Here is a 27,366-nt window from a genome sequence, read left to right on the forward strand (position 1 = left end):
CATTCATTGTAAAATCTAGATCTAGCTTATTTGAATTTTATGAATAATTTTCTGCTTCTTCTTCTTCTTCTTCTTCTTCTTCTTCTTCTTCTTCTTCTTCTTTTTCTTCTTCTTCTTCTTCTTTTGTGCAACAACCGTTTCCGTGAATGCCTGTCTGTGCTACTAATGGGCTTGGGCTATAAGTGACTTAATGGTTACCCATAGTAGCTTAGTCAGTCCCAAGTATGAGGGACATACGGCCCATATGGGGCTTGAACCCATGATGGGCATATTTTTAAGTTACGTGAGTTGATCGACTGTATCAGAGACATCTGAAGGATAGATTTTGCCTGGATTTAAAACAGCTTTGTGAAAATTGGACCCGTTTCAGAAACTTCGACCCTTCCCCAATTAAAGTAACAATCATAAAGAATCATCTTTTATTTTAACTAATTAAATAAAATTGCACTCTTTATTCGAAAAATTCGATTTCGGAACTGTCCCGGCCCCTCAAATAGGCTCACCGGCGTCACCACATGCGCGGCGAGGAACCGTGGCCACCGGAAAGCATTCCACCACTGCCCGGTGTCTGCAACCCCGAACTGTGTACCCCGTGGAACGGTGTGTGATGAAAATGTGCTGCCGCCGACGCCGCCGCGTGTTGATGCGCATGTGGATGTCCTTGTTGTTGCTGCTGCTGGTGCGCCTGCTGCTGCTGTTGCGTATGGTGATGCGTATGCTGTAGCACCTCCGGGCAGGGTTTGCCGTCCCGCACCAGCACCGGAGGATTGATCTTCTTCGGCGGACTAGCACCGAGCACGTTCGGTGGCGGTGCGCCATAGCACGAGCTTTTCTCCGTCTGGGCACGCTTCGTTTTGTAGCGATGGTTTTGGAACCAAATCTTAACCTGCGTGGGCGTGAGGTTTATCATGCTCGCCAGATGTTCCCGCTCGGGGGCGGACAGGTAGCGGGCCTGTTTGAAGCGTCGCTCCAGCTCGAACGTTTGTGACTTGGAGAAGAGAATGCGTCGCTTTCGCTTCTTGTGGCCACCGCCGGTGCCGCAGCCCGACTCTCCACGGTGTCCTCCCGACCGGCTGGCCCTCGGACCCGGTGAGTCCAGATCGTCCGGGGTGTCGTCTGGGGTGTGATGGTTGTTGTTGTTGTTGTTCGTGTCGACGGAACATTCTGGATCGAGCGAAGGACCGTCGGACTCGAGCGCTACCAACCGATCGGACGCTTCGTTGACAACGCGCGGGATGTTGCTGTAGCTGGCAAGGGAGTAAAGTTCCGGCCCGGGCGAGGTACTATCTGGACTGAGCTGCTGATTGCTACTGTTTGCTGCTGTCTCGCTCGGTGTGCTGTGTTGAATAACTGATGGAACTGTAATTGAACAGACCAATGAATATATGATTCCTTTATTAAATTACACCGCCCTTCCTTACCATAATCTAAATTAACGCCACCATAGGAATAGGACGATCGGGGCGGTTCCGAGACCACACCGGATGACCCCAATGCTGCACTACCTCCTCCAAAGAGATGATGGGCATGGTGCGAATAGGAATAGTACGGTGGCGGATCGTACGGTATCCCAGTGCCAATCGCGGATGGATTAAGGACGGGCTGCAGTGGCAAGCAGGAAGCGGTCTGTGAGGACATTGTACCGTACGGTAGGGCAGCAGATTGATCGTCCGGGTAGCTCGTGGATGCGGTAACATCAAGCGATGGTTGGGTGGCATGCTGTTGCGACTCAAGCTCGGCGATTGTGAAGGGATATGCGGACGGATGGGGCGCGTGAGGTTGCAGTACGGTCGAGGAGGATAGGCTGGCAGCGGACGGTTGGTCTTTGCTGGCGGGTTGATCCTGGTGCTGATGCTGCTGATTGTTCAGCTCGAGGATGTTGCTGATGTGAAACCGTTGCGAGCGCTGTGATGGAGCCATGCGCATACTATCCAGGATGCTGCACGGTGGGAAAGATTGAAGGAAGAATTAGAACCATGTAAGGATCGGTAAATAAGGGCATCATATGAGACTAAATTTAAGTCATAATGGAAGAGATTCAGAGTTGTCTTGGGGTGTCTGGAGTGCATCCATGGTAGTTCGACCGTAACCACCGTCGGGTCCCCTCGGACTCGGAGCTGTCCTGAGTCAGCCTAAGACGTACGGAGACGTCACAATCTGTTGTCGGCTGGCATCTAAAGCGGTTGGAATCGGCTCAGAGGAGGCCAGTGATCGGCAAATAATGGCTCGCAAGCCACATACTGGTCTTTACAGCCTCTTTGGAGGCACTGACTGCAGCTGACACCAACTTCGACCGATTTTTGGTCTGTTTCGCCTAATGCTTATCGTCTATTCCGCAAATTGCTTCAATGGGCTTTATAATGCTTACTTAAAACTAGGAAATAAGGATTGAGGGTTGGGAAAGATGTGTGTTGAGAATAGATTAGGTAGAATCCAGTAGGAGAGCACGAAAGCGGGATGGAAACAGAGTGTAGTACTTGTTAAAGGACTCGCACGCTTTAAGCCACAGGTCGTTCTGAGCAAAAGTATAACGTGTACGAGGTATTAAAATGAGAGTGTCTGTCACGAAGACAACGAGAAGGAGCATACAGCGAAATATTCGACAGTAGAGAAGGAGCCTGAGTATGTGAATGACGAGTCTTGATGTCAGTCAAACCCTACAACAGGCAGCGCATCGAGTATTGACGCATGTTGCTATTGTAGCCATGTAGGAATCTTCGAAGGAATTGTCTTTGTATGTTCTCCAGACTTTGCATGGCTGTGGTACATGACGCAGTCCAGACGATGTATGCGTAATTTAGGGTAGGACGTACCCAGCAGCAGTAGAAAGCCTTAAGATATGTTGGGTCGCGTATTTCGGAAGCCATACGAGAGATCAAGCCTAATGCCTTACTAGCTTTGTTGACGACAAAGTTTATATGCTTCTTGAACAAGAGGTCGTCATCTAACCATACTCCCAGATCCTTCGCGGAGGACACTTAAAAGTGGCCCCATCACGTTGCATTTTGCGGGACACAGGGTCAAGCCGTTCATTGGGCACCATGTAGAGAACGCACTCAGAACATATTGCTTATCATTAAAACAGAACATATTGGCTGTGGTACCTGCCGGAGTCCAGACTAGGCATGCATAATCTAAGATAGGACGTACTCAGCAGCAGTAGAGAGCCTTAAGACATGTTGGGTTGCGTATTTCGGAAGAATCGGAGAGATCAAGCCTAATGACTTATTAGCTTTGTTGACGACAAAGTGTATGTGCTTCTTGAACAAAAGTTCGCCGTCTAACCATACTTCCAGATTCTTCTCGAAAAACACTCTATTTATAGTTGCCCCATCACGTTGCATTTTGCGGGACACAGGGTCAAGCCGTTCTTGGGGACCATGTAGAGAATGCACCCAGAACATATTGCTTATCATTAAAATTTTTGATAAAGTAAATTAGTTAAAGATTCACAACAATATTAAGTTCCCCGGAGCATCGGCATTAATTACAATCACAGAATTATTTATTCAACTTTAGTGGTTGAACTGTTGGGAACACACATGTTGCGTAATTTACTGCGTTATTTGTTTTTCTAAGCAAGAAATGTGTCTAAAAGTTGTAAATATGACCCTGAAAGCCATTCAATAAGGCGTTAGATAATTCCTTTAGCAACGATTTATTAACTAGTAACACCACCCAACTGTACATGCATGTCACACACACACAAACATCCATCCCCACTTCCACAGCACACGTTCCTAATGAAACCTCGTGTATCGCTTATCGGCACAACACTCCACCAATGGTTGGCACGTTTCGGTGCGCACCTTAATCCTAATCGCCGCTTGCTATCAGCTATTCTAATCATAAAAAACACAGACACACACACGTGCTCACCGTGGAATGGAAGAGTTGAGCACGATCGGGTACAGGGCGGCCCGCAGCAGGCTGTGATTGAGCGTGGCGGCGGGCATAAAGATTGGCGCCCAGGACAGGAAGGGAGCACATTTTGTGAGCAGCTTTTCTAGCCGCGGATCGGTCACTTTTTCCTTCGCCAGTGTGGTAATTTTCACCGGTCACTTGGATCACACTTCGGCTCTCGCACTGGTTGTAGTAGTGGATCGGTTGAGGATCTACGCGCTACTGAGTGTGTGCCGTTTTGTCGGTTGCCTTGGTAGGACCACAGCCAAGGCAAGGATAGTAAGAAAGGAATCAAAGTACGATTGTGCGCGGTAACGCCGCACCATGTGGCTCCCTACGCTTCGCGCATTATTTTTCTCATATTTTAAACATTTTCTTATATAACTTCTGTGCAAATTGTTCAAATCTACTTTCAAGACATTAACTTTTTTTTGCAACTCACAAAAATACCTCTAAATGAGGTTACTTATCAAGGAGCTAGCGTTACATTTGCACCGCATTGGAAGTGTCTTGTAGACACGCCCCTTTCCTGGAAAGAAGGCGTATCATGGCGGATGTCGCAACTCTTTGGCGGGAAAATTGAATTACGCGTAACAGTGTTATTCTTTGTTTTATTTTTGGTTTTATTTCTGTATTATATTTTTAGTATTATTTTTATAGGTTGTAGAGCCAGAATTTGTTTTTACATTTTTTAGCGTATTTTTTTATATAAAATTTCAATTTTCTGAAATTGACAGGTCCTATCTACTTCGGACATGATACGAGAGTATAAATAATTGCACTTAATTCCATCAATGTACAAAGGAAATAAATTCCCCACAATTAATTAAATCAATGAAAATAGTTTCTACCTGTAAAAAGACTTCAAATGCTGGCAATCGAATTAACCATAAATCACTGCAGGTGATGCCATATTGATTCTAGAGCAGCACTCCTCTCGAAAGTCTTCAAATGCCACTCAATCATCATCGCATGCAATGCCCGTCTGGCCGAGTGCATCTAAACAAGTTACCCCATTAAACTCCCATGAAAGTCGACAGCAAAACTCAACTTGGTGAACATAACAAAAAAAAGAAACTCACTGGCAGCAATGCAGAAGAGCGATAAATCTATCACACGTATGCACGCTTTGCTCGTATGCTCCTGCGCACACATGTTTGCATGAAGTTGCTCACTTGCGTTTTAAGGATCCATGGCTCCATGTAAACCCCTTTCCGGTACCAAGGTGCAATGAAGTAGTAGTGAAGCTTTTGAAAGTTAGAAGCTCCTCAATGTGCCATACTTGGAATACTCTATTTCTGCCCCGTCTCAGTTGTGTCTGTCTATTTCTGCTGTTTTTTTGCGCTATCTCTCGCGTGCTGACTACGAATCGGATTATCGACCAAAAAAGACAGTGAACTGAGAAAGTCATATTTTGCATGCCAAAGCACCATTTCGATTGCGCACAACACTTGACGGGAAAGAAGTAGAAACCTCAACCACGTGCCTGAGGCCCCAAAAAAAGACTTCCCTAAATAACAACCGCGCGTTTTAATGCGCTCATCGTCTGCTTCGCGAGGGTTCACTGAAGCGTATCGCGTACGCCACGCCATCCTCCTCATCATCAGCAAACAGTGTTCGCATAAACAATCATAAATATTTCATAATTACGGATGAGCATGTAAACGGTCGTTAAAATAGACACACACACACACACACACATACACATACAGATACAAAACTGCGCTATCCAACGTCATCGAAAGTGGGACCATTTGGCTGTTACATTGCCGTTCCCCGTAACGTTTGGGTGCGCTGTTGAAATTAGTTTGTTAGAAAAGCAATGCGCGCCTGTTCCCACGGCTATCACGGCTACTCTGGAGGTTACTGGTGAGGGCTGGTGTGGCCGATTACAGTCCGTTTTCCCTGTTTCCCACAACTCGTTCGTTGCCCACGAACAAAAGAGGTGCACTCATGCCAGTGCACAAAGAGTAACGTAGACAGAAGTTAATTTCCCCTCTTATGGGGAGGGGTTTGCACTTCTTAGCATATCATCTACGTGGCCACAAATCAGCGGCACCGTGCTGCAGCTTGCACTTGCACACCCGAATGCACTTCGGTTTGTCAAGCTATTTTTTTTAACCAGTTCAATTACTAAACGTGACTTCCTTAGCTTAGGGAAGCCGCGCCACAGCTTTTGGGATAAGTAGGTTTTGCACATCAACAACCTCCTGAGCCGCGTGTGCTGGAGTTGGAGAGAGTTCATGAAGAGGGGGGGGGGGGGAGGTTCGTGGGAACTTTGTAATTGGTTTTTTAAACAATCGCATTCTGTTTTTCTCGATTGGCCGGGGTGGGCCTTTTGGCGGCTTGTTTGTTTTGGGAAGGGTTTTGAGGCTCGGATTCGGTTGGTGATGTCCTAATATAGTCAATTAGGCTAGAGCAAAGGTTATGATTTAAATTTCTTTTAGTTATTTACTTTTTTTTAGATATTTAGCCATTTTTTTAAATGAGTACTCACAAAAAGCCAGAAAAATTAACCTAAGTAAAAACAATTTTTTTGAAGTTTATTTATTACCTCAAAATTACCATAAATAACTCTCTCATTTCCCTCAAAAACATCAAACTGCTTCAAACGTGAAACGATATGAAATGAGCACGCCATGGAACGATTCGTCATCGCTAAATGCAGCCGCTAAATTGGGGGGGGGTCTCAGCAGCAAGTCAAAAGACTCGCCAAAAAAACATAACCGAAACTGGCGGATAATGGATCCCCCCAGAAATGGATGATTCCTGCTGCTCAATTTGCTACATTGTAACCGCGTCACGCGTCAGCAGTAGAGAAAAAAAAAACACGTCAGAAGGTCGTTTACGGTTCTTTTTTTTGGCCCAGGCCGCTCGTGTTCGTGCCCCCGATCGAAACCACAATTATTGATATAAGCCTAATTTGATTTGTTCGGCTGCGGGCTTTCCCGAAGCGGATTTCTATTTTCGGTGCGCGACAGGAGCGTGAAATTTGATTGTCATTTTAAATTAGCATTCGATGGATTTATTGGGTAACAATTTATTGGTGCCCAGTTTTACAGGAAGGTTAACAATGTACGGTGTATGTTGAAAGCTTTGAGGGAAGGGAAACTTCAAATAGATGCTAAATATTTGCGTAAAAAAAATGTATAGAATTATTTCCTTGCATTAATGCTTTCCTAGGGCGCTAAACCTCACGGATCATCAATTTCGTGAATAGCAAACCTGATATAGAAAATGCTCCGTTGTACATAAGTGCAAACCTTAGGAGGCTTGAACGACTCTTACGGGGACCATTTATATTTGTAGACCTACAAGGGTCCATCCACCACCCCCCTTCACAGTCACCATCCCTTGTTGTACCATTGTTCCGATCCTTTGTCGTAAACTTCTTGCCTACGTGACTGCTCATTAAGTCGTCTGCCGTTCCTGTGTAATTCCCAAGCTTCTTCAACGAATACTGCTCCACCTCACTGCCGATCTCAAAGGAACTATACCGTGCATGCACGGAGTTTCCACTAGCATCTTCCAGCTCTATCAACAGCTCGTACTGTCTGGCCGAAGTCAACCGATGCAAATGCTCCAGCCCAAACCAGAACTCACCATCAACTCTTCCAAACCCGTTCCGATACTCGCTCCAGTTGCGGTTAAAGTTCATCCGTTTGGTGTTACGATGTTGGATAACTAACCAGCCTCCTCCAAAATTGGACTGTTGAACACAATATCCCAAAAATGGTTCATCATGCTCCGTAGGCTGTATTAAGAATTTGCCCGACTGCTCCTGGCCAGCCGCCTTGCATGATCGCGACGAGATGCTGGCCAGATCTAGCCCTGTGCCAAGCTTAAACCGTTCTATGTCTTCCTTTGATGATAGAGCTTGAATATCGTTCCACAACTTCCCTTGTTGTGCCCAGGCTGTCTGCAGGGAGAGCGTCCTGTGCGACTGCGCTTGCAGTGCGGCTAGCTGACGTTCGATCGTGCGATTCTGTTGTTTAATGGCTTTGGACAGCTTCTGCTCAGTCTCGAGAAGCTTGTCCTGCAGGTACTCAAGTTTGGCTACTATCACTTCAAAGCCAAAGCCGGTAAGCGATAATGATGTGCCTTTGGTACACTGGACATTTGTGGTATGTAAAGAAATTAGCACAAGACACAACACGGCTTTAGAACCGTCCATGGTGAGCTAAGGACCGATGACTATGCTTGTACCGAATGAAACTGAACAGACGGCTATTATGCCGCTCTCTTTTATAGTGAACTAATGGGATAGAACAACTCGATAAATTGCATAAGAAGAAGGACTTATCAGTGACCTACCCAATTCAATGGCGACAAAAATGACCAATCTGTGTAAGCGGGCTCCCGGCTTCATTTTTTTTTTCGAAGCTCTCTGTCATTCTTCCAGACGGTTAGTTATCTCCTAGTGTTAGTAACTCTCTTTCTCGAAAAGGAGATTTTTTTAGCATCCATCCGAACCAACGGAGTCAAGCTTATGAATCATTGCATCGTGTCTCTCCTGCTAGCATGATTGGTTGTGCTTTGCACGAGCGGCGTTTGATAAACTTTTCAGAAGAGCGCGAGGAATGAGGAAGAACTTGTGAATTTAGGGGTGAAATATTGTTTGAAAGATCACCTATAGATCACATCGTAGTCAAGGCGATCCATAGAGAAGATGATATATTGTATCTAATAAGACAGGCAATATTCAAAAAAATCAATACAAGTGCTCCACAAAAATATCATTTCATAACCAATGCGATAGCAGAATACAAATGTTCGGCTGCTCTTTGTACTTCCAAGTTCACTATATCTGGAATCAAATGCACTCCATGAACTTCAAGATTTGAAAGTGGATGTGGGGAAGAATAACTCAGTACAGTACAAAACAAAGAGTATGTTGCTTTATTATCTGTTTTTATGGTTGAATCAACAATGGTTGAAAGAACTAATGACTCATGCTGAAAGAAATTTAGGTGGACGAAATGTGTTCTTTGAAATAAATGTGTCATTTTATTTAAAAGGTCTTCTTGATCGGAGGATAATATGTAGGGCTTTCGCCAATATTAAACAATTTATCCCTAAAGTTCAGCAAATGACCTCAGAATGTCGTAACGTATCATCATTTTCGTAGACTTCAAATGGGGCATAGAAAAACGGTTGATCCTATACCCTGGGCCGTTGTATTCTTTCAAATAAGCTCCGCTAATATTTGTATCTGTGTATGTGTGTATTGTCCATTATCACAATTTGTAATTTCCTCAGGATGATTTTCAAAACCGGCCTGGTTTGGACCGGTCTGGTAGTATAGTCGTCAACTCGTACGACTTAACAACATGTCCGTCATGGGTTCAATCCCCAAATAGACCGCGCCGCTATACGTAGGACTGACTATCCTGCTATGGTAACAATAAGTCACTGAAAGCCAAGCCCACTTCATTAAGTGGGTACAGGCAGGCCATGACCGACAGCGGTTGTTGTGCCAAAGAAGTAGAAGATTTTCAACACGCCTCAGGCTGGATTGAGCTTGACAGTTCTTTGCGATGTGTTGAAAATCTTGTGAAAAAACAGAAATTTCATTTTGAAGCTAATACACAATTTGACAGCTGTTGAAAAACATCTTGTAGGTGGTAAACGATTATGTAAATACTCGAAACTGACTTGGAAAGCCCTGTATTGATGTACAATTTCACAGATAGGATAACTATGTGCGGTGTATGTTGAAAGCTTCGAGGGAAGGACAACTTTAAATCGGTGCTAAATATTTGCGTAAAAAGGATGTTATATTTTTATGGGTTTGTTTCCTTACATTAATGCTTGCCTAGGGTGCTAAGCTTCACGGATCATCATTCTCGTGAATACCAATTTTTTAATAGAAAATATGTTATTTTCGCTAAACATATACACTAAGCGGTCTTGATTACTCAGACGTCCATTTATATTTGTAGGCGTACAAGGGTCCATCCACCATCCTCCTTCACAGTCACCATCCCTTGTTGCACCATTGTTCCGATCCTTTGTCGTAAACTTCTTGCCTACGTTACTGCTCATTAAGTCGTCTGCCGTTCCTGTGTAATTCCCAAGCTTCTTCAACGAATACTGCTCCACCTCACTGCCGATCTCGAACTCATCGTACCGTGCGTACGCCGTGTTTCCAGCAATATCTTTCAGCTCCACCAACAGCTCGTGCTTGCGTGCTGTGGTAATCCGGTGTAAGTTCTCTAAGCCGAGCCAAACATCTTCCTCGACGCTTCCGAACCCGTTCCGATACTCACTCCAGTTGCGGTCAAAGACCTCCAGCCGTCTGTTGTTGCGATGCTGGATAATTAACCAGCTTCCTCCGAAACTGTACTGTTGAACACAATATCCCAAGAATGGTTCATCATGCTCCGTAGGCTGTATTAAGAATTTGCCCGACTGCTCCTGCCCAACCGCCTTGCACGATCGCGACGAGATGCTGGCCAGATCTAGCCCTGAGCTAAGCTTAAACCGTTCTATGTCTTCCTTTGACGATAGAGCTTGAATATCCTTCCACAACTTCGTTTTTTGCGCCCAAGCTGTCTGCAGGGAGAGCGTCTTGTGCGACTGGGCCTGCAGTGCGGCTAGCTGACGTTCGATCGTGCGATCCTGCTGATTGATGGCTTTGGATAGCTTCTGCTCAGTTTCGAGAAGCTTGGCCTGCAGGTGCTCAAGTTTGGCTGCTAACACTTCAAAGCCAAAGCCGGTAAGCGATGATGCTGTACCATTGCTACACTGGACTTTTGCGGCTGGTAATGATATTAGCACAAAATATAACAACACTTTCAGTCGGTACATGGCGTAACACTTGTAAGATTCCAACGACTAACTATACTTGCTGTTGAATTAAACTAAACACACGGCTCATATGTAGCTCGCTTTTTATAGTAGACTAGGAGCGGGTAGAACAACTAAGAAACCATTGGATAAGAACCAGAGCTTATCAGAGTGTGTTACCAGCAAACCTAACCACGGTCAACAAAGTTCAGACCGAAAACTTGGCAAGGAATAATCTCTTTGAAGGCATCGAGGCCTGTTGTGTTGTGTAACCACCGTTTGATAAACGTATGAAAAGATCACGAGGAACTGGGTAAACTTCACCGCAAGAGAAGAAAACATCGAGAGAAATTGAAGTCATACCATATCAAGGGTAGAATGGTGTTTTTGGATCCAGTGCAAGGTCACAAGGTGATAAGAGGTTCGTCAAACTGCTCTTATTCAGATCTTTCAACACATATTATGTCTCTTTTTTTAGAAATAAAACCCCACAGTAATGAACTGTTGAAGAATTCTGGCTGTAATTTAGATGATTAGCGGCTCGCAAGAGTCGCTATTCCCTTTCGCACGCTCAACATAAACAACTCTTTTGTAAGGTCATGGTCGTAAAGCGATAAGGGAAATATGGTAAGACCATGCTTATCCGACGATGCCTTGAAGTGAGAAAAACGAATCCCACAAATCAGAACCATTCCGTACAAGAATTTATGATCCTCCAGCACGCTACCACACAATTAGGTCTCTTGAGCCACTTGAGAAGATATAGCTCCAGTTTCCGGCACCGAACATCATCAAAAATTCAATCCAAAAATCAAACCACTTCTTCAAGTACCATCAAAATCCGTTAACAATCTGCTACACCAGAAGCGCCCCCCAAAAACCCCACACTGATATCCCATTTATGACCTGCCTTCATTGCCACCCGAAGCCTGACGTTTAATTGCCTATCGGACGACAAAGATTAGATTGTTCCAGAGACAGTCCCGCTATAAGCCGCTGCACACTGACTGCACTAATCTCCCTAACGAAATCTCTACACACATCGGTTCGCGTGTGCAGATCATAAATAATCTTGTCATACAATTTCGATAAAATAGACTCCATTCATCCCTTCATTCAGGTGGTGGTGGTGATGCCTGCCCAATACTTACTCCGAGCGATAATCACACTCCGGTGCATAGTAGTCCGGTGGGAAGATGTGAAAGTTTGCATCGTAACCCTCGTCCGGGGCGTGTAGGCCCGTGTAGGGATAGTATGGCGTTGCCGATGGTTGGCCGGCGGGTAATCCGTTAGCTCCTTGGCTCATGCTGCCTGTTCTGGCACTGGTTATTGCCAAGTCGGTTCGCACTTTTAAGAGAGGCACACGTTAAGACCTAAGTAACTTCTCACAGATCTTCTCCGAGGAGCATCGATCGTATTGGAATGATTTCAATGCAACCAAACTAACACAAAACAGTTCAAAACGATCTGTTTCACACTTAACATAGCACTGTCTCTCTCTGAACTCACTTAGCTACCTTAGCTACTGACCGATCGATCCGATACAAGAACGAACTATCAACCTGGCCCAACGAAGGCGGATTGATTGGAGCCCAATATTGGCACTACCGGTCGGCACTGTCCCGCGCTATCGTGTGTCGTCAAGCTTTAACTGCTGCATTCACCCGAGCCCCATTTGCACTGTGCAACCAACAAACCATCCTGTGCACCGGACCACCTCCACCCTTACCCACCCGAGGCAAGAGACGCACCTTATTAATACGGCAGTATTTCTCTAATGTTTAATTTCACATTATCAACGATTGATAAAAATGAACGAAGTAGATGTGTATATGTGTGGGTATGTACATTGGTTCACTGGAGGCTCTCTCTCATACACACACACACACACCTGGATTGGCCGCAGCCCAGTGATTGCCTGCGCTATCTTCTTTATCAGCTTCAGGTTGGAGCTTTTATGGGACACAAACACAGGTGTACTACAAGGGATGCGGAAAGGGCAATGAAAGGGGGAGTCACACGAGGGGAGGGTTATTGGAAAAATTGTTACTCCCGATCGGCGGCAACAACATGTGGCCAGTAAGTTTTTACGTGTTTGGCAAATGTCCTTCAATTAATTTATGCTTTTAATAGTTAATCAGGATTCAATCAGTTTTAAGGCTCCAAGTAAGACTTTTCATGTCTAGCCAATTTGAATTACTTTTCACTAGTAATCTATAAATATATTTTGAATAAAGTTAAGTTAAATATGAAGGTTAAGCTTGATTTAAAGTGCTTTTAACGGTTACTGATGTTGGCTTTTGTGGTTGATCTAGTTATCCGTGGCTTTTTGCTATCGATCAATTGAACTAAATTTGGATCGAACTACGGCCTGAGGATCACCTTAGGCCGTCTGTCACTGTTGTGTTCTTATGATCTACTAGATATTCGTAGCTCCTGCTTAGATTTTTGTTTTCCTACAAATTTACAATTGAAGCATCTGGCGGTGAGGTAATATTTGTAAAATGATTCCAGGGTCCAAGAATAAATACAATTATGTATCTGGAATATTCGTTAAGGACCACCAAATAATAATAATAATAATAATAATAATAATAATAATAATAATAATAATAATAATAATAATAATAATAATAATAATAATAATAATAATAATAATAATAATAATAATAATAATAATAATAATAATAATAATAATAATAATAATAATAATAATAATAATAGTAATAGTAATAATAATAATAATAATAATAATAATAATAATAATAGTAATAATAATAATAATAATAATAATAATAATAATTAAAATAATAATAATAATAATAATAATAATAATAATAATAATTATAATAATAATAATAATAATAATAATAATAATAAGACGGCGAAGAATAATAAAATATAAAGAATAGATGTCCTGTTTCTGTGAAAGTTACAGTCATTATTGAACTCTCGCAAGATGTTTTCCAACGGCAAAGCTATCAGGAATATATGACAGCTGTTGAAAAACGTCTCCCATGCGTTGAATAATGCAGCTCTTAACATTGGCATCATGATCCGAAATATGTGCCTGCGTTTGCATTATAAATTATGAATTGAATTAATATATAGAAATAATTAATGCCTCTCCAGAGGGAAATTTACATTAAAAGAACGTGTTTGAGCTTCTACTTGTTGTGAACGATCTAAAACACAAGCTTCTTTTAATTGTGATTTAAGCTCATGACTCAAATTCTGAAAATTATAGAGAGAAGATGATAGAATTGTGTAGTTTAACAAAATGTCTAATAAATACGAAATCATCATAATAATTAATATAAATATTTGACAATGAACAATCCGATATTTACAAAAATAAAGCATGGGTTAAGAGAACAAATGATCATTTCATACAATTATTCTGAATCAGATACGAACGACATCGTTGCACGGTTAATACATTGCAAGACAAAAAGTCCACATTGATACGCAACAAACAAACAAAAAAGCCCCCATCTGATCAGTCATCTGATTAACCGCTTCTTATCGTAAAAAACAGATTGCAATAAATAAAAAAAAACCCATCACAATGTTATTCTCATTCGGATTCGGTGCGATGCGAAACTAGTGTTGCAAGCGCTAATAATTATCACTGCAAGCAAGTGCAGAGATATCATGCGCGGGTTGGCCGCACACGGCCAGAATGCACCAGCATTCAGTCATCGGAAATAACACACATACACACCACCACCACCACCATCGTTTGCCCAGCGCCTTGTCCTTGCCAATCGATACACTGGCCCATCGGGTGCGATCACATGCACCGACCCGAGGCCCGGGTGCACGGTGCATATATTGGCAACCTGCATTAGCGACTGTCGCCCCCTTATCACAGTGTCGGAGCGGACGGATGCGCACCAGCAACAGTGCAATGGGAAAAAGAAACCTCCCAGAAGAAGATTTTAAACTTTACCATCAGTTACTATATAGAGGGAAGGGATTGCATGTGGCCGAGAGAGAGAGAGAGAGCGAAAGAGAGATATGAGCCCAACACGTCCGTCTGGTGCAGTCGTGCAAACAATCGCGAATGCATCGTATCGGACCTGCCATCCCTTCCTGCCCCACCAAATCCCCAATAAGATCCAATAAGTGAAAAACCTGCCCGTACCGCGGCACGATTGCAAACTATCGTTTCTGCGATAAGCAACTATCTGGGTGCCGACGGTGGTGCCCTGTGCGCGCCCTGATAAGGTGTGGGGGGCGAACCATCGGCTCGCGGAGCAAAAAACACCTGCTGCAACTAAAATGTTTCACCCGAGAACAAAACCCTTCCCAAGTAAGGTCGTAACCATTGAAAAAAAAACCCACGCCTTGTCGGCGGTTCTCCACTTCCGGTTTAGGGGAAGAGAATCCATCTGCCGTCAAGTGACTGCTACCCTGCTTCTTCTGAAGTATTTTCGGTAGCCAAAGCCACTCGAGGCAGAAAAAAAATGGAGGATAAAAGGTGCGAAACGAAATGCTAATTAATGATATTTACCGTGGCGTGCAAGTGGCCCCAGCAATCGAGCTCGAGCGCACTTTGTTTGCAAATGAAGCCACTTTATGGACGGGCGTTTGACATTTTGCACACCCATTCAGGAGTAGTGCAGGGCACTTCTTGGGCGTTTGAGTTTGTACGAGCGAGAGGGCCCCTTCCGAGCGAGTGAAGTGAGCTGGTTGTGCCCTAAAGGTTCGATGAGTCCTTCTGGCGCTGAGCATAAGAGGCCATCGGCCATTGCAAGCACTCCACCGCCACAGCAGTGTGGTTTAATGTATTTGTCAGACCTTTTGTCAAGCGTTATTAATTTAACGCCATTCAATACATGAAATGCACACATTACGGATGCAGTACAACAAACTGCCCATTCAAATTGCACCCAGAAGTGCTGCAGGTGTGCGCTAATTTGATTGTGCTCCCGGCCCTCTCCATTACTGTTCTTTTTTTTGTGTTGCCGTCAAGAGCGGTTCTTGAGATGAGTTGAAGTTAATTTTACTACAAACAGCTACTAGTACAACTGCTGCGGCGTAGCACTACACCTCCTCCTACATCTCTCTCTCGTCAATTGGAGTGCTCCAGTTGGTTTAAGCAGCATTATTTGCTTACATATCCAACGGGAAGGTGGCTGCTTTTATGAGGTGCGATCCGGAACGATACACCGTTTGCCTGCAGTGATTGTTCCGGAATAAAGGAGCTTTGTGTGGGCACACTTGAGGGTGTTCAGTTAATGCAAACATTCACAAGCATGAATATAATTATTGGAGAGCCTTTTTTTCCTCTTTGCTGCATTGTATAGGTCCTTAAAAGCAAGGGAAATACATTTAAAAATGTGTTGTATAATCGTAACGGTCGCACGCAGTTCAAATACGCAAATCACTTCAAACCGCCTGAATGTAGGCAATCCGCATTGCGTGTGCTTGGTCGACTAGCAAAATTACAGTGAGCAGCACTGCATTTGGATCAACAGAGTGCAGGTTTCCCCGATGTTACGCTATACTCGAATATACGTAATTTTCTTAATTTGACAGTTTTTTGAGCAAATAGTACTAATTTGACGGATCAAATGTCAAATGCAAACTTAATTCCCTTTTGGTCGAAATTAAAAAAAAAAACATTTTAAAAGTCCGGAGTCGTTCGGAGTCTTTCGGAATCGTCCAGAGTCGTCTGGAGTCATCCAGAATCGGCTGCGAACGACTCCGAACCACTGCGAACGACTCCGAACGACTCCGTCTCCGGGCGACTCCGGGTGGTTCCGAGCGATTCCGGACGACTCCGGGCGACTCCGGACGACTTCGGGTGGCTCCGGGCGATTCCGGACGACTCCGGGCGACTCGGAACGACTCCGACTCCGGGCGGATCTAGTGGTTCCATTTTGCCGGAGTCGGAATCGAACTAACAATTCGTGGGTGCTCTCCAGAAGGGCTACATTTAATAAAAAAAAATCGAGTATTCCGGATTCGCGGATTCCTCGGAAACGCACAAACCGCGTAACTCGGTAACAGACTGCATATCGGAGAATACTTGTACGTGTTTTTCCTATTAAGTTCGGAATTACTGGAAAAAGCTTCTTTTTTACATTGTGTTGTTAGAGGTTCTTTCGATACGTACATGTATATATATTTTGTTACTTTTCATTTGTTTTAACTATATATAGTGTAAGTAGTTCTCTCATTCTCATTCATTCGACTTCAAGTAGTAGCGCTTACACACCCATCCTTACATACTCGCACACGCACACTGAACCGTCCTCCTACGTCGAGCAACAAGTAAACGCACGGTAGGATTTGATTTACACCCTTGCTCAAACGCTTAATCCTCTGCCTGTCTTTCTCGTCTCTTTGCTAGCAGTATAACGCTCGAAATGTACAAAAACAAACCCAGCTTCCCTGTTCGCCGCGACCGATTATTGATGTAATACGTAAGCAAACGCAAGAATAAAACTATACATCGGAAACACTGCTTTAAAGTAGTAAAATGCATCCCTCTCTCCTCCTAAAGCTCTTTCCCATTTTCACTCGCCTGATTGGATTCCTTGTGAGATAGTTTACTCTTCCCTATAGGTAATCCCTGCCCGCCGGAGGAGACGCGATGTGTCTTTTCGTCCGCATCAATATCACTCTTACATTCCTCTTACTCTTACATGCTGCATTTTCCCCTCTATTCTGCCACCGCATGGTAGTGATTTGGCTACTGAGTTCTTGGAATTTGCATGATGCACTTTGAATCCTTTTTGCACTAACTTAAAGTATTCACCTGTGTCGTAATTAACATTGTATACATTTTGCACGAAATTTTGCTAATGAAAAGTTCAAATTTTACGTGTGTCACTCCTCCTCTGTGCAGCACTGTGGCACCGAACAGCCCCCTGTACTTCTGTACGATCGTATTACATTTGGCTAGTTTTATACAACGTTTATCTCTACATCAGGTGTTAATTGAGGGGTGTCTTTTTAGCTCTGGGAGCATCCTGGGATGCAGCAGGATTCCTCTTCCTCCCCCCTTTGCTTTATCGTCAATCGTTTGAGTGTGTTTATCTTTAAGCTAACATTCCCTTACGTCTTAGTCGTTTCACAGTCGCAGTATTCCCCGGCGCACCCCAACACGACTGCAAATAAAAATAAGCGCGGAGCGTCTCACATTACTCCGCATAACAACACTTTACTTTTCTCTCGCTTCTCTTAGCGCTTAAAGTTATGCTGCAAATTAGTTATCGCTATCTTACACCAATTGTGTGTGTGTGTGTTAGTGGCTCGCTGATCATACCTTCGGTGTGCGAGCCGCGAATGATCGGATTCGGCACAACAACAACAACAATTAAACCTGTACAATCTCATTTACCGTGCTTACTCCGGTCTAGAGTTTTTGATGGATCGTTTCGCTAATTACACGTCTCCTCCGCCGACCATTTCGATAGCCTTCGGTACGGTTTGAATGGAGAGCAGCAGGCGGAGGGGTTTTCCTACTGCCCAGCATACCCTTGCCAAACGTCGTCACAGGCGCTTGGTTTGGTTATGATTTTGTGGGTTTCTATTTGCCCATCTCTCCATATACTCCATACGGAATAACAATAGAATCGCCGAGCAAAGCGCTACCGGTGCCGGTCGGCCCCACGGGGTTTACATCGCTGCAGAGCTTTTACACAGGTGGGTGTCATTTCTTCTTGATCCTTTGCGCTATCCATTCTAATCCCTGGTACAACCTGGAAAGCGAGAAAACGGACCACGTGGGGGAAAATGGATTAGTGCAAAGTCCTCTTCCATCGCCGTCGTGGTGGTGGTAGTTACCCTTCGCCCGTGAGCGCACAGCAGGACTGTATGTGCCACTGGTGGTTCTTGATGGAGGTAAGGTCTAATTGTTTGGAAATTTCAGCTGCACTCATCGAGTCTTTTAGATCCTGTGCGGGTGTGGAAGTTTAAAATAGAGAAATATGAAAAAATTAAGCATACAAAAAGTGAGGAAAAAGAGAGAGAGAGAGCTCGATTTTCACTTGCCTGCTTATTTGCGTACACTAATAAACTAGCCTTCGTTAAGTCTTCGTGCTGCAGCATTTTGTACAACTCCTCACGCGTCACCGCTAACCGTTCGCGATCGGTTGAGTCTATTACCATGATGATGAACTGGAATAATTGGGGAATAAAATGCAAAATATTACAGATTAAAATAATGTTAACAACGTGCGCCACCCAGAGTTTTAAACCGGCAACCCGGGGGTCGTTGGTCACATGTTCGCAGCCACTTAGTGGTCGCTATTTTTAACTCTCAGGATTTGATCACGTGCAGCACGTGGCTAGATGATCCTGACGACGGCGACTTACCTCTGTGTTTGTGTAGTACGTGCTCCAGGCCGCCCGTAAGCTCTGCTGGCCGCCCAGATCCCACACGAGAAAGTGAATATTTTTCCACACGATCTGCCATCGGCATACCATGGATGAGCGGGAGGAAACAGGCGCATGAAAAAGAGAAACAACAAACAATGGTTAGCGTTTGCCAATGTGCTAGATAAGCGGCTTATGTTGCTGCTGCTCGGTGCATCGTGTGCGGTGTTTGTTAGGGGGAGAGCTTTTTAAAGAGCAAAAATGTATTTTAATGTTTTTTTTTTCTTCTTCTTTGAAACGATGTTATGTGGAGCTTCTAAACCTATTGAAAGGAGCAATTGGAGTAATTGTGTCGAGCGCAACAGCAAATTGAGCACGGCAGAAATTACCTCCTCCACGTTCGATCCAATCGTTGGGCTGGTGTGGACGACTTCGTTCATTAGAAACTGGTACAGGATGGTTGTCTTGCCGGCATTGTCCAAACCCACCATTACGAGCTTGTGTTCTGCGGGGTTTCAGAAGAGAACAATAAAAAGGATTGTTTGTTACTATGAAAGGTTTTATAGCGTAAAATGATACATTTGATGACACTATGACTTGACGCTTGTAGAGCAAATAGAGTTGGTAGGCAGATAACCGGAATCGCCGCTCACTGGCAGCAAATGTAATTCACACGTCATAAATTAAACATGCTTGCTTTACGAGCTACGACAGTGCAGCACTTTACAGGGGTTTTGAGGGGTTCTCATAATTGTGGAATACTTTCATGATTCTTTCTTACACCAAATGCACTTTTTCTGTAAGGAATTGGACTTTATGGCACCGTTTTTGGACAACTACAATAGGAATTCCCAATGAGTTTGTCCAAAAAGGGTGCCATAGGGTCCAATAGAGTTCATTTCCGATAAGAAAAAGTCAAACAAGTATCCCACAGCTATGGGAACCCTTGCAAAAACCCTGTAAACATCTCCTATGGAAAGCCTTCCTACTACTACACGCAAACGGGCAAACATTGGTGCAATGAGTGAAGTTTCCCCACCCCCCCAAAACTGACCGCGACATCAGCAGCAGCAGTAGCAAAATCACTATCGCCGTCGGTGAGTCAACGTCAAAACACGAAAGAGTTGTTTTTAATCCCGTTTTTTTTTCTTGCTGGCGCTGAGAGGCGCGCTAAGAGCGTTTAAAAACTGCCCCTGACTGTCGTTCACAACAGCTTCTAACTCTTTCGAACCCAACTCAAAGCCACGTCGTTGTTGTTGTGGTGTGGTTTAAAACGGTGAACCTTTACCGAACGTTGGAACTGTTGGTCCCTTCAGACTGGTTCCAAGCGGCGTGGTTTTAGTAGAGAGCATTTGACCCGCAGCACATTACGGGCACAGCGTACAGTAACCACTTGCACTACGCGTTTGCCACATTGCTTCGTGTTTGTCTGTGTGTAACCTGATCCACCAGCATAAGCTGCACCTTCGAAATCCGCCCGAAGGGTGAAAGACCTTCACAAGCTTAGAACACATCTATCTGTAATTGTCAATTAAAGCTGTACCATATAAAGCTGCATTTCGGGGATGTTCCGTCCTACGCAGCATCGTACAGAAAGTGCTCTCGGTTGACTGGGAAGCATTACATTACAGCCCGGTAGCCCGATGACGAGGGGCCGGCGGCGAGCTGTTCGTTTAACGCTCGATCGACCGTGACATTACATCAGATTATTCTCGTGCATGTGTCTTTTTTTTCTCATCCAGCCAGCTCACGCCGGGACCATTAGAGCCGACCGTTGCCGATGGTACATTATCCCACGCATGATCGTACCAAGTGTGTATGTGTGTGTGTAGCGATCGAGAGGGATAATATCCAGCTGAAAATGATGCCATGCAACTGTACCCCACGCTCTCTTGAACGTAGTTGAAGTAGAGCAGAGAACATTTAAAAGCTACCATCACGAGGTCGCTCTCGAGTTGAGGCATGGCACAACACACTCGCCTCGATCTTGATGATTGAGATGGATATCTCCATCTCTTTTGAACGCAGAAGGGTTGGTCAGGGTCTACTACTACCCTCTTTCGGCTCAAGCTCATTACGCGACAGGTCACTCCTCTCTCCCTCACTGCGCACCGTATCTGTAGGCTGACACCGTGGCTGACTCAGCTCAGGCAGCTGATTTTGGGAAGGTGGTGACCGATGGTGAGGCACATATTTGTCACGAGCACGAGTGTAGCCCGTACCTTCCCTCTCGGAATGGGTCGGAATGGGTAGGTAAACGTGTGGGACACGGGAGGGGAGGCGCGCACCGAGTAGTCGTTGCTGGAAGTAATTTATTTTAATTTAAATAATCACAGCGCAAAGCCAATTGTACCGGTGCACGGTTTCGCACGTATTTGGATGAAAGTGGCCGTGTGTCCGTGTGTGTGAGAGTATGAAATCACGGATCTACAAATCTGCATACTTTGGAGGGTGAATGTTAAAGCTTTATTTAAAGCTGAGCGTAATTATGTTTAGCGTAATTGGTTCGCTTTGGAAAGCGTTTTGACGGGTAATAGACAGTTTAAGATGAAATTCCGCTCAGAAATGACACATAAAGTAAGATTTGTGGCAAACATAAAGCCAATTCGTCCGGCTACCAAAAAAGAGAAGAAAATTCGCATAAAAAAGTGATAATTGATGTTTAATACTAATAAACCTAATCGTATCCAACGTGTATCCGCAGTTCCATTTCCCCCAAACACCAACAAGGATGCTGATTGCTACCGCACAAAACAAATTAATAGCTTTTTAATGCTCCACCGGGTGGGGGCTCGCTGGCATTAGCATCACTAAATCAAACCACACACATACATGGACACACTCCCGATGGGTTCGTGTGCTCGCACGCTCTGGCCAAATCATGCTTTATGTAACGGCTAATTGATTTATCACATCCAAACGACACCGCCGGGGACGGACGGGCCCCCCTCAATCCGGTGGTGCGAAGGCTCTTGATGAAATGTTTAAAATAAAATCGGTCCGCTGTGTGTTCGAAACAAGAGCACATTACGTAGGCTTCGCCAAACACGCCAAAAACGCAACTGTGTGGCTGATGACCTCCTTTTGCGTGCTGCTTCGCGACCAGCGGTGATCGATTTTTTTTGTGCTTCCCTACTTTATGCCTGCGGCCGCGCATCGCTCAACCTCCCCACGTGCGTGCGTGCGTGCGTGCCAGCGATAGGTTTTTGGGATCTGCTTGGGGTCACGTTTTACTGATGCGCTTTAAAGTGAGGATTAATTTGTTTGTATCTGCCAAACCACGCAAAAGAGCGATGCTGGAAGGGTTTAGGTTCAGTGAGTACCTACAAATACAAAAAAAATAGAGATAAAACATTAATTACATACTTTGACCTGCTACTACAGTGGCAGCAGATAAATGGCCACCACTCACTCTCCCTCCCCCCCATCGTAAATTGATGGTTTCACTTTTCAAAGAGACCTTCGCAAAAGTTTTAAAGTTCGTCGGACGAGTTTGTCAAAGCGGAACAACAACAAGCAGAAATACGCACCCACCCGGAACTGTGGCGAGGTAGTGAGGGTTGGGGAAAATTATTTGAGTGGCATGTGCTGTCGTTTTTTTTTGGCCAAATCTCTCTCTATCTGTTTCTCAATGGGTTGACAGCCAATAGCCCCATCGTCAGCCAACAACAAGCACAACCATGAACACTGCCACCACCGGAGGAAACCTGTTGATGTGTGTGCGTTTTTTTTACGTTGCAGGTTGGCACTAATCCAACGGTTTTTTGGGGGGAAGAATAGACTACCTTTTCGATGCCGGAACAAGCATTCAAAACATTAAACTCCCAGATTAGCCTTCCCGGAAGGACACGGTGCCGTTTCTTAAACTGTCTGGTAAAATGGTTCGTAGTTCACCTCGCTATGCATCCAACCGTCTTTCTGATTTGTTTCATGCTGATGATTTATTATTATTTCAGCAATAGTGATGTTTGCAAAAGAAGACATCTATCATCCTTATCGCACTCATCTCAGATCGATAGACAGTGGAATTGCACATCATACTTTGCCAATAACTATACCCCTAACGACTCATTAACATTCCACCGGCTTCTTGGATCCGGCTATCTAACCATCGCCTACTTTAATCAACAACTCGGGCTCACTAATCGGCAACATAGCTTTCAACATAATCCGTTTCTCTTTCTTACATTGCGTTCGAACATTGTTAACATGGCCGGCCCCCTCCCTGCTAGTTCGGTGGCCAAGCACCCCCAAAAGTCCTACTACCTAGAAACGAACATTTCGTTGTATGTTTGCAGTACCAGTACATGATAAGCGTGTTGGGTGCTGGCACACGGGAAAGAAGGCGCCTAACATGCTCGCACTCTATCTCTCTTCGTTTGATAAGGGTGATGAGTAGTGGTGGGTAAAGTTTGCAAAAATCCGGAATAGACTCCAATCCGATCGATTTCGGATCCGACTCCAAAAAGTAGGTCCTCCCAGCAATATCCGGAGTCATGCGGAGTCGTTCGGGATCATCCGGAGTCGTCCGGAGTCGTCCGGAGTAATGCAGAGTAGTTCGGAGTGGTCCGGAGTCGAAGTCATCCGGAGTCGTCTGGAGTCGTTCTGAGTCGTCGGAGTCGTCCAGAGTTGGCCGGAGTCGTCCAGAGTCGTTCGAAGTCGTTCGGAGTCGTCCGAAGTCGTCCCAAGTAGAAGTTATTCGGAGTCGTTTGGAGTCGTTTGGAGTCGTTCTGACTCGTCCGGAGTCGCTGTGAGACGTCGGAGTCATCTGGAGTTGGCCCGAGTCGTCCGGAGTTGGCCGGAGTCGTTTAAATCGGAGTCATCCGGAGTCTTTCAAAGTCTTTCCGAGTCATTCGGAGTTGTCCGGAGTCGTTGGGAATCGGAGTCTTCCTGAGTCATTGGGAGTTGTTCGGAGTCGTCCGAAGTCGCCCGGAGTCGTTAGCAGTTACCCTGAGTTCTTCGGAGTTGGAGTCGTCCGGAAATGTCCGGAGTCACCCGGAAATGTCCGGAGTCACCCGGAGTCGTACGGAGTCATCCAGAATTAATCGGAGACGGTCTCGGATCGACTCTGGACGACTCTAGACGACTCCGAACGATTCCGGACGAGTCCGAAAAACTCCGGACAGCTCCGGACAACTCCAGACAACTCCAGACGACTCCGGGTAGAACTAGTGGTTCGGATTTTGCCGGAGTCAGAATCGGATCAACAACAGCCAGAGTCGGATCGAAGTCTTGGGTGCGCTCCAAAGAGCACATCACTAGTGATGAGCCCGCGACTGACTGACTGACACACCGGATGAGGATATAGAGAGAAGGGGAGGGGATGGTGAACGAAGCAAAACCGAAGAAAGAAAAGCAAATAGTAACGATGTTTTCGATGATGATGGTGATGCACCCGTCGGCCGTGATCAAGAGCAAAGACCTTTCACTAGGCGGTGAAGAAAATGGACGTAGTGTAACCGACGATGAGGACGGGGGAGAGCAGGGGCTCCCATTCTCACAAATGTAGGCCAGTGAACGATTTCATTGTCGTGTTGCAGCGTGCGGAACGGATGATGACGACAACACCCCCGAGGAGGAGAAGGAGCAGAGCGGACCAAGATGCTTACCTTCGTTGCCGAATAAGCTCCAGATTTTTGCAAACAGTAGCCCCATTTTGATGATGTTGTGTGCGTCGTCTTCGTCGTTGTCGTTGGTGACTTCAATCCCGTGTGGGCTTTCTCTTCCTCTCCCTCTCTCTCTCTCCTTGGGCGGATGTTGCTCTACCACAAGCACAGTAGCACAAGGAGGCTGTGGCTGACTGCGCGCTATTGTATTGTTGGTCTTTTTATTTTTTCAAACATTTGCTGCCATTAGATGCACAAACACACACACACACAAGATAGAACACACTCAGCAGACACACATCCGCGTAAGGACAATATCCTGCGGCCGTCTCGAGGGACGCTTTAGCACTGGCATTCCGCACGACACCTGCAGCGTACGGGAATCCTTACAATGGATGCCATCGTCACACGGCCATATTACACACACACACACACACATACACACACACACACACACACACTGTTGGGGCTTCTGTGGAGCTAAACGAACACGAGACAAGCTGCTGCCTGTGTCCGTCTCTGTGTGCTTTTGCACTTGTTGTTTTCGCTGGTGCGTGCTTCCTTTCCACTGTTGCTGCGCTCCCTTTCCCCTATCCACACCTTCTCGTCTTCATTGAAGAAGCAATCATTAAAGCTGGACACACATACACACAGCAATACACGTGCACACGAGCGAAAGTGTTTTGTTGTTGTTGTTTGTAGTTGCTGATTTCTTTTCCTTTCGGTTCGTTTTCACTCTAATTGTTGTTTACTCGCACGTTTTCGCCCACTCCTTCTCCTGCTTCTTCTCCGCCGGAATCAAGGTGCGTGTAAGTGAGCTTCTCACATTTTTTTTGCAATCGTTCCCCTTTCCCTTCCCGAGCTGTTCCCCCTGCGTGTGACCTTTTGCCTGCTTGCTCGGAGACGTTGTTGCCAAGCCCGGATGTTGATGAACCGGAGCAAATCTGGCCTTTGCCGTTCCAAGAAATGGGTGACGAAAGTTCCACCCCACACGGTTGGCAAACACAAAAGAAACTTCGAAAGAACACCACCCTGACCTTTACACAGCTGGGCTACCGCGGATGACAGTTTCGTAGGGCAAGCGAGTGCAATCTCGGGCTGCTGCTGCTGTTGCTGCTGTGTACGTGGAGGCGACGGACACAGCACGACGGCAGAGTGGATTGTAATTGTATCCGGGTGGCTGTGTCTAGCAGTGCGGTGCCACCCACCTACTGTGACACGTTGAATAGACTACCTTTCCCCTCCCCTCCGTACGGTGAACAAAGATCACGGGAATGCTGTACGATTATCAGCACAGAAGATAAACATGGTAACGCACACACACACACAGACTAATGAGACACCTTTGGCCACACACTTTTTATCACGCAGCTCACGTGAAGAAACGGGTTTTATCTGCACCACACGGCGACGGCACGCACGAACTCACTTACGGGGCACGTACGCACGAAGTGCACGGAAAAGCATTACAAAATAGTTTCGTTCCAAAATATGGACCAGTTTCACCAACACAACACGCACACTGGCAGGCGCTCGCGAAACTTTGCTGCTGCACGGTGGGGCGTTTGACGTTTACTGAAGCGGCGGCTACACGTGCGCGGACGAGGTTGGTAGACACGAGCAAAACATTATTCATGGAAGTGAGAAATTGGGTGAGATTGTGAGAAAAGGTCAGAGAAAAAGGCAATTTTCAATATTAAAATTATAATCATGCCTTTTTTTGACTCTTGTTTAAATATACATACAGCGCTACAACACTCTGCGGCCTTGGCCTGTTGTAGCATTTTCCAAAATCGCTCGTGGTCTCGTACCTTCGTCTCCGCTCTTTCTTTGGTAGAACAACCGTTGGTACCTGTACCACTTGTGGGCTTGGCTTTGAACTTATTGATTTGAACTTATTGATTTACCCATAGCAGGATGGTCAGCCCTATGTATGAGAGCACGGTCCATTCGGGGCTTCGGGAACATAGGAGAAATATTGATGAAAGTTGCCTCAGTTTAGTAATGGATTTACGAGATGAAAGTTGGTTATGTTGCACCTAAAAGTAATCAATATAAAATATTGAAAAATAATGGAAAATCACGACAGCCTCGTCGTTGTATCGACTCGTACATTTTCCTTCCACACATTCTTCTTCTTCCTCTTTTGGCACAACAACCGCTGTCGGTCAAGGCCTGCCTGTACCCACTAGTGAAGTGAGCTAGGCTTTCAGTGACTTATTGCTACCATAGCAGGATAGTCAGTCCTACATATGGGGGCACGGTCTATTTGGGGATTGAACCCATGACGGGCATGTTGTTTATGTCGTACGAGATGACGACTGTACCACCAGACCGGCCCCTTCCACACATACGGGGCCGAAAATCCTTCCAAGCATTCTTACAGTCTACTGGTACTTTATTGATACTAGCTGTCAGCTTTGCCCGTCGATTAACAGGTTCTTGTATGGGAACTACTTTCTCAGGCTATAGAATGACCAGCGGCGGCCAGCATCCTTGTGTTCAACTCAGCAAGGCTTCTCACTCTTGTCGACTGCAACACAAATGAAGGCTTTCTAACCACCAACAGTAGAAATCATCTGATTCCATCATGTAGGGAAAGCCTTCCATTGGTTTAAAAACCTGTGGTTGCAGCAAATGTTTCTTATTGCTCGGTACAATATGAGAACACTGGTTGAAATTCGATTCCCTGCCAACTATTGATTAGTTTTTAGTTGGCACGTTTTTTCGATACAAA

At 45.2% G+C, this 27,366-nt stretch overlaps 3 protein-coding genes across 4 annotated transcripts; all 3 read right to left on the bottom strand.

Moving 5' to 3' along the window:
• Window positions 1-412: 412 nt before the first annotated feature.
• Window positions 413-12,413, bottom strand: LOC120955645 (homeobox protein vnd-like). Of its 2 annotated transcripts, none has more exons than XM_040376698.2 (3): window positions 11,844-12,413; window positions 1,422-1,939; window positions 413-1,359 (listed from the first exon to the last, which is right to left on the bottom strand). In XM_040376698.2, exons 1-3 carry the CDS (start codon window positions 11,996-11,998, stop codon window positions 509-511), a joined length of 1,524 nt encoding a protein of 507 aa, XP_040232632.2. In that variant the 5' UTR covers window positions 11,999-12,413; the 3' UTR covers window positions 413-508. The 2 variants fall into 2 exon arrangements, with proteins under 2 accessions (XP_040232632.2, XP_040232635.2); XM_040376701.2 differs by lacking the exon at window positions 11,844-12,413 and adding an exon at window positions 3,880-4,330.
• On the bottom strand, window positions 4,421-9,554 carry LOC120955647 (angiopoietin-related protein 1-like). The gene has a single exon (XM_040376703.2). It carries the CDS (start codon window positions 8,075-8,077, stop codon window positions 7,091-7,093), a length of 987 nt encoding a protein of 328 aa, XP_040232637.2. The 5' UTR covers window positions 8,078-9,554; the 3' UTR covers window positions 4,421-7,090.
• A 4,387-nt stretch (window positions 12,414-16,800) lies between the features above and the next one.
• Window positions 16,801-26,193, bottom strand: LOC120955648 (ADP-ribosylation factor-like protein 5B). Its single transcript, XM_040376704.2, has 6 exons — window positions 24,633-26,193; window positions 19,413-19,528; window positions 19,024-19,116; window positions 18,700-18,825; window positions 18,493-18,602; window positions 16,801-18,407 (listed from the first exon to the last, which is right to left on the bottom strand). The coding sequence occupies exons 1-6, from the start codon at window positions 24,676-24,678 to the stop codon at window positions 18,359-18,361; spliced, it is 540 nt and encodes a 179-aa protein (XP_040232638.1). The 5' UTR covers window positions 24,679-26,193; the 3' UTR covers window positions 16,801-18,358.
• Between the last annotated feature and the right edge of the window lie 1,173 nt (window positions 26,194-27,366).

The sequence above is a fragment of the Anopheles coluzzii genome, chromosome 3, assembly GCF_943734685.1.
Source record: "Anopheles coluzzii chromosome 3, AcolN3, whole genome shotgun sequence".
NCBI classification, from domain to species: Eukaryota; Metazoa; Arthropoda; class Insecta; order Diptera; family Culicidae; genus Anopheles; species Anopheles coluzzii.

Excerpts from the sequence above, each read along its gene's own strand:
- LOC120955647 (XM_040376703.2), bottom strand. The coding sequence starts at position 8,077 with ATGGACGGTTCTAAAGCCGTGTTGTGTCTTGTGCTAATTTCTTTACAT.
- LOC120955645 (XM_040376698.2), bottom strand. The coding sequence starts at position 11,998 with ATGAGCCAAGGAGCTAACGGATTACCCGCCGGCCAACCATCGGCAACG. Across the intron at positions 1,940-11,843 it reads GAGTGTGATTATCGCTCGGA|CATCCTGGATAGTATGCGCA; the intron begins GTAAGTATTGGG and ends CCCACCGTGCAG. Across the intron at positions 1,360-1,421 it reads TGGCGTTAATTTAGATTATG|TTCCATCAGTTATTCAACAC; the intron begins GTAAGGAAGGGC and ends GTTCAATTACAG.
- LOC120955648 (XM_040376704.2), bottom strand. The coding sequence starts at position 24,678 with ATGGGGCTACTGTTTGCAAAAATCTGGAGCTTATTCGGCAACGAAG. Across the intron at positions 19,529-24,632 it reads GAGCTTATTCGGCAACGAAG|AACACAAGCTCGTAATGGTG; the intron begins GTAAGCATCTTG and ends GAAACCCCGCAG. Across the intron at positions 19,117-19,412 it reads TTGGATCGAACGTGGAGGAG|ATCGTGTGGAAAAATATTCA; the intron begins GTAATTTCTGCC and ends TGCCGATGGCAG.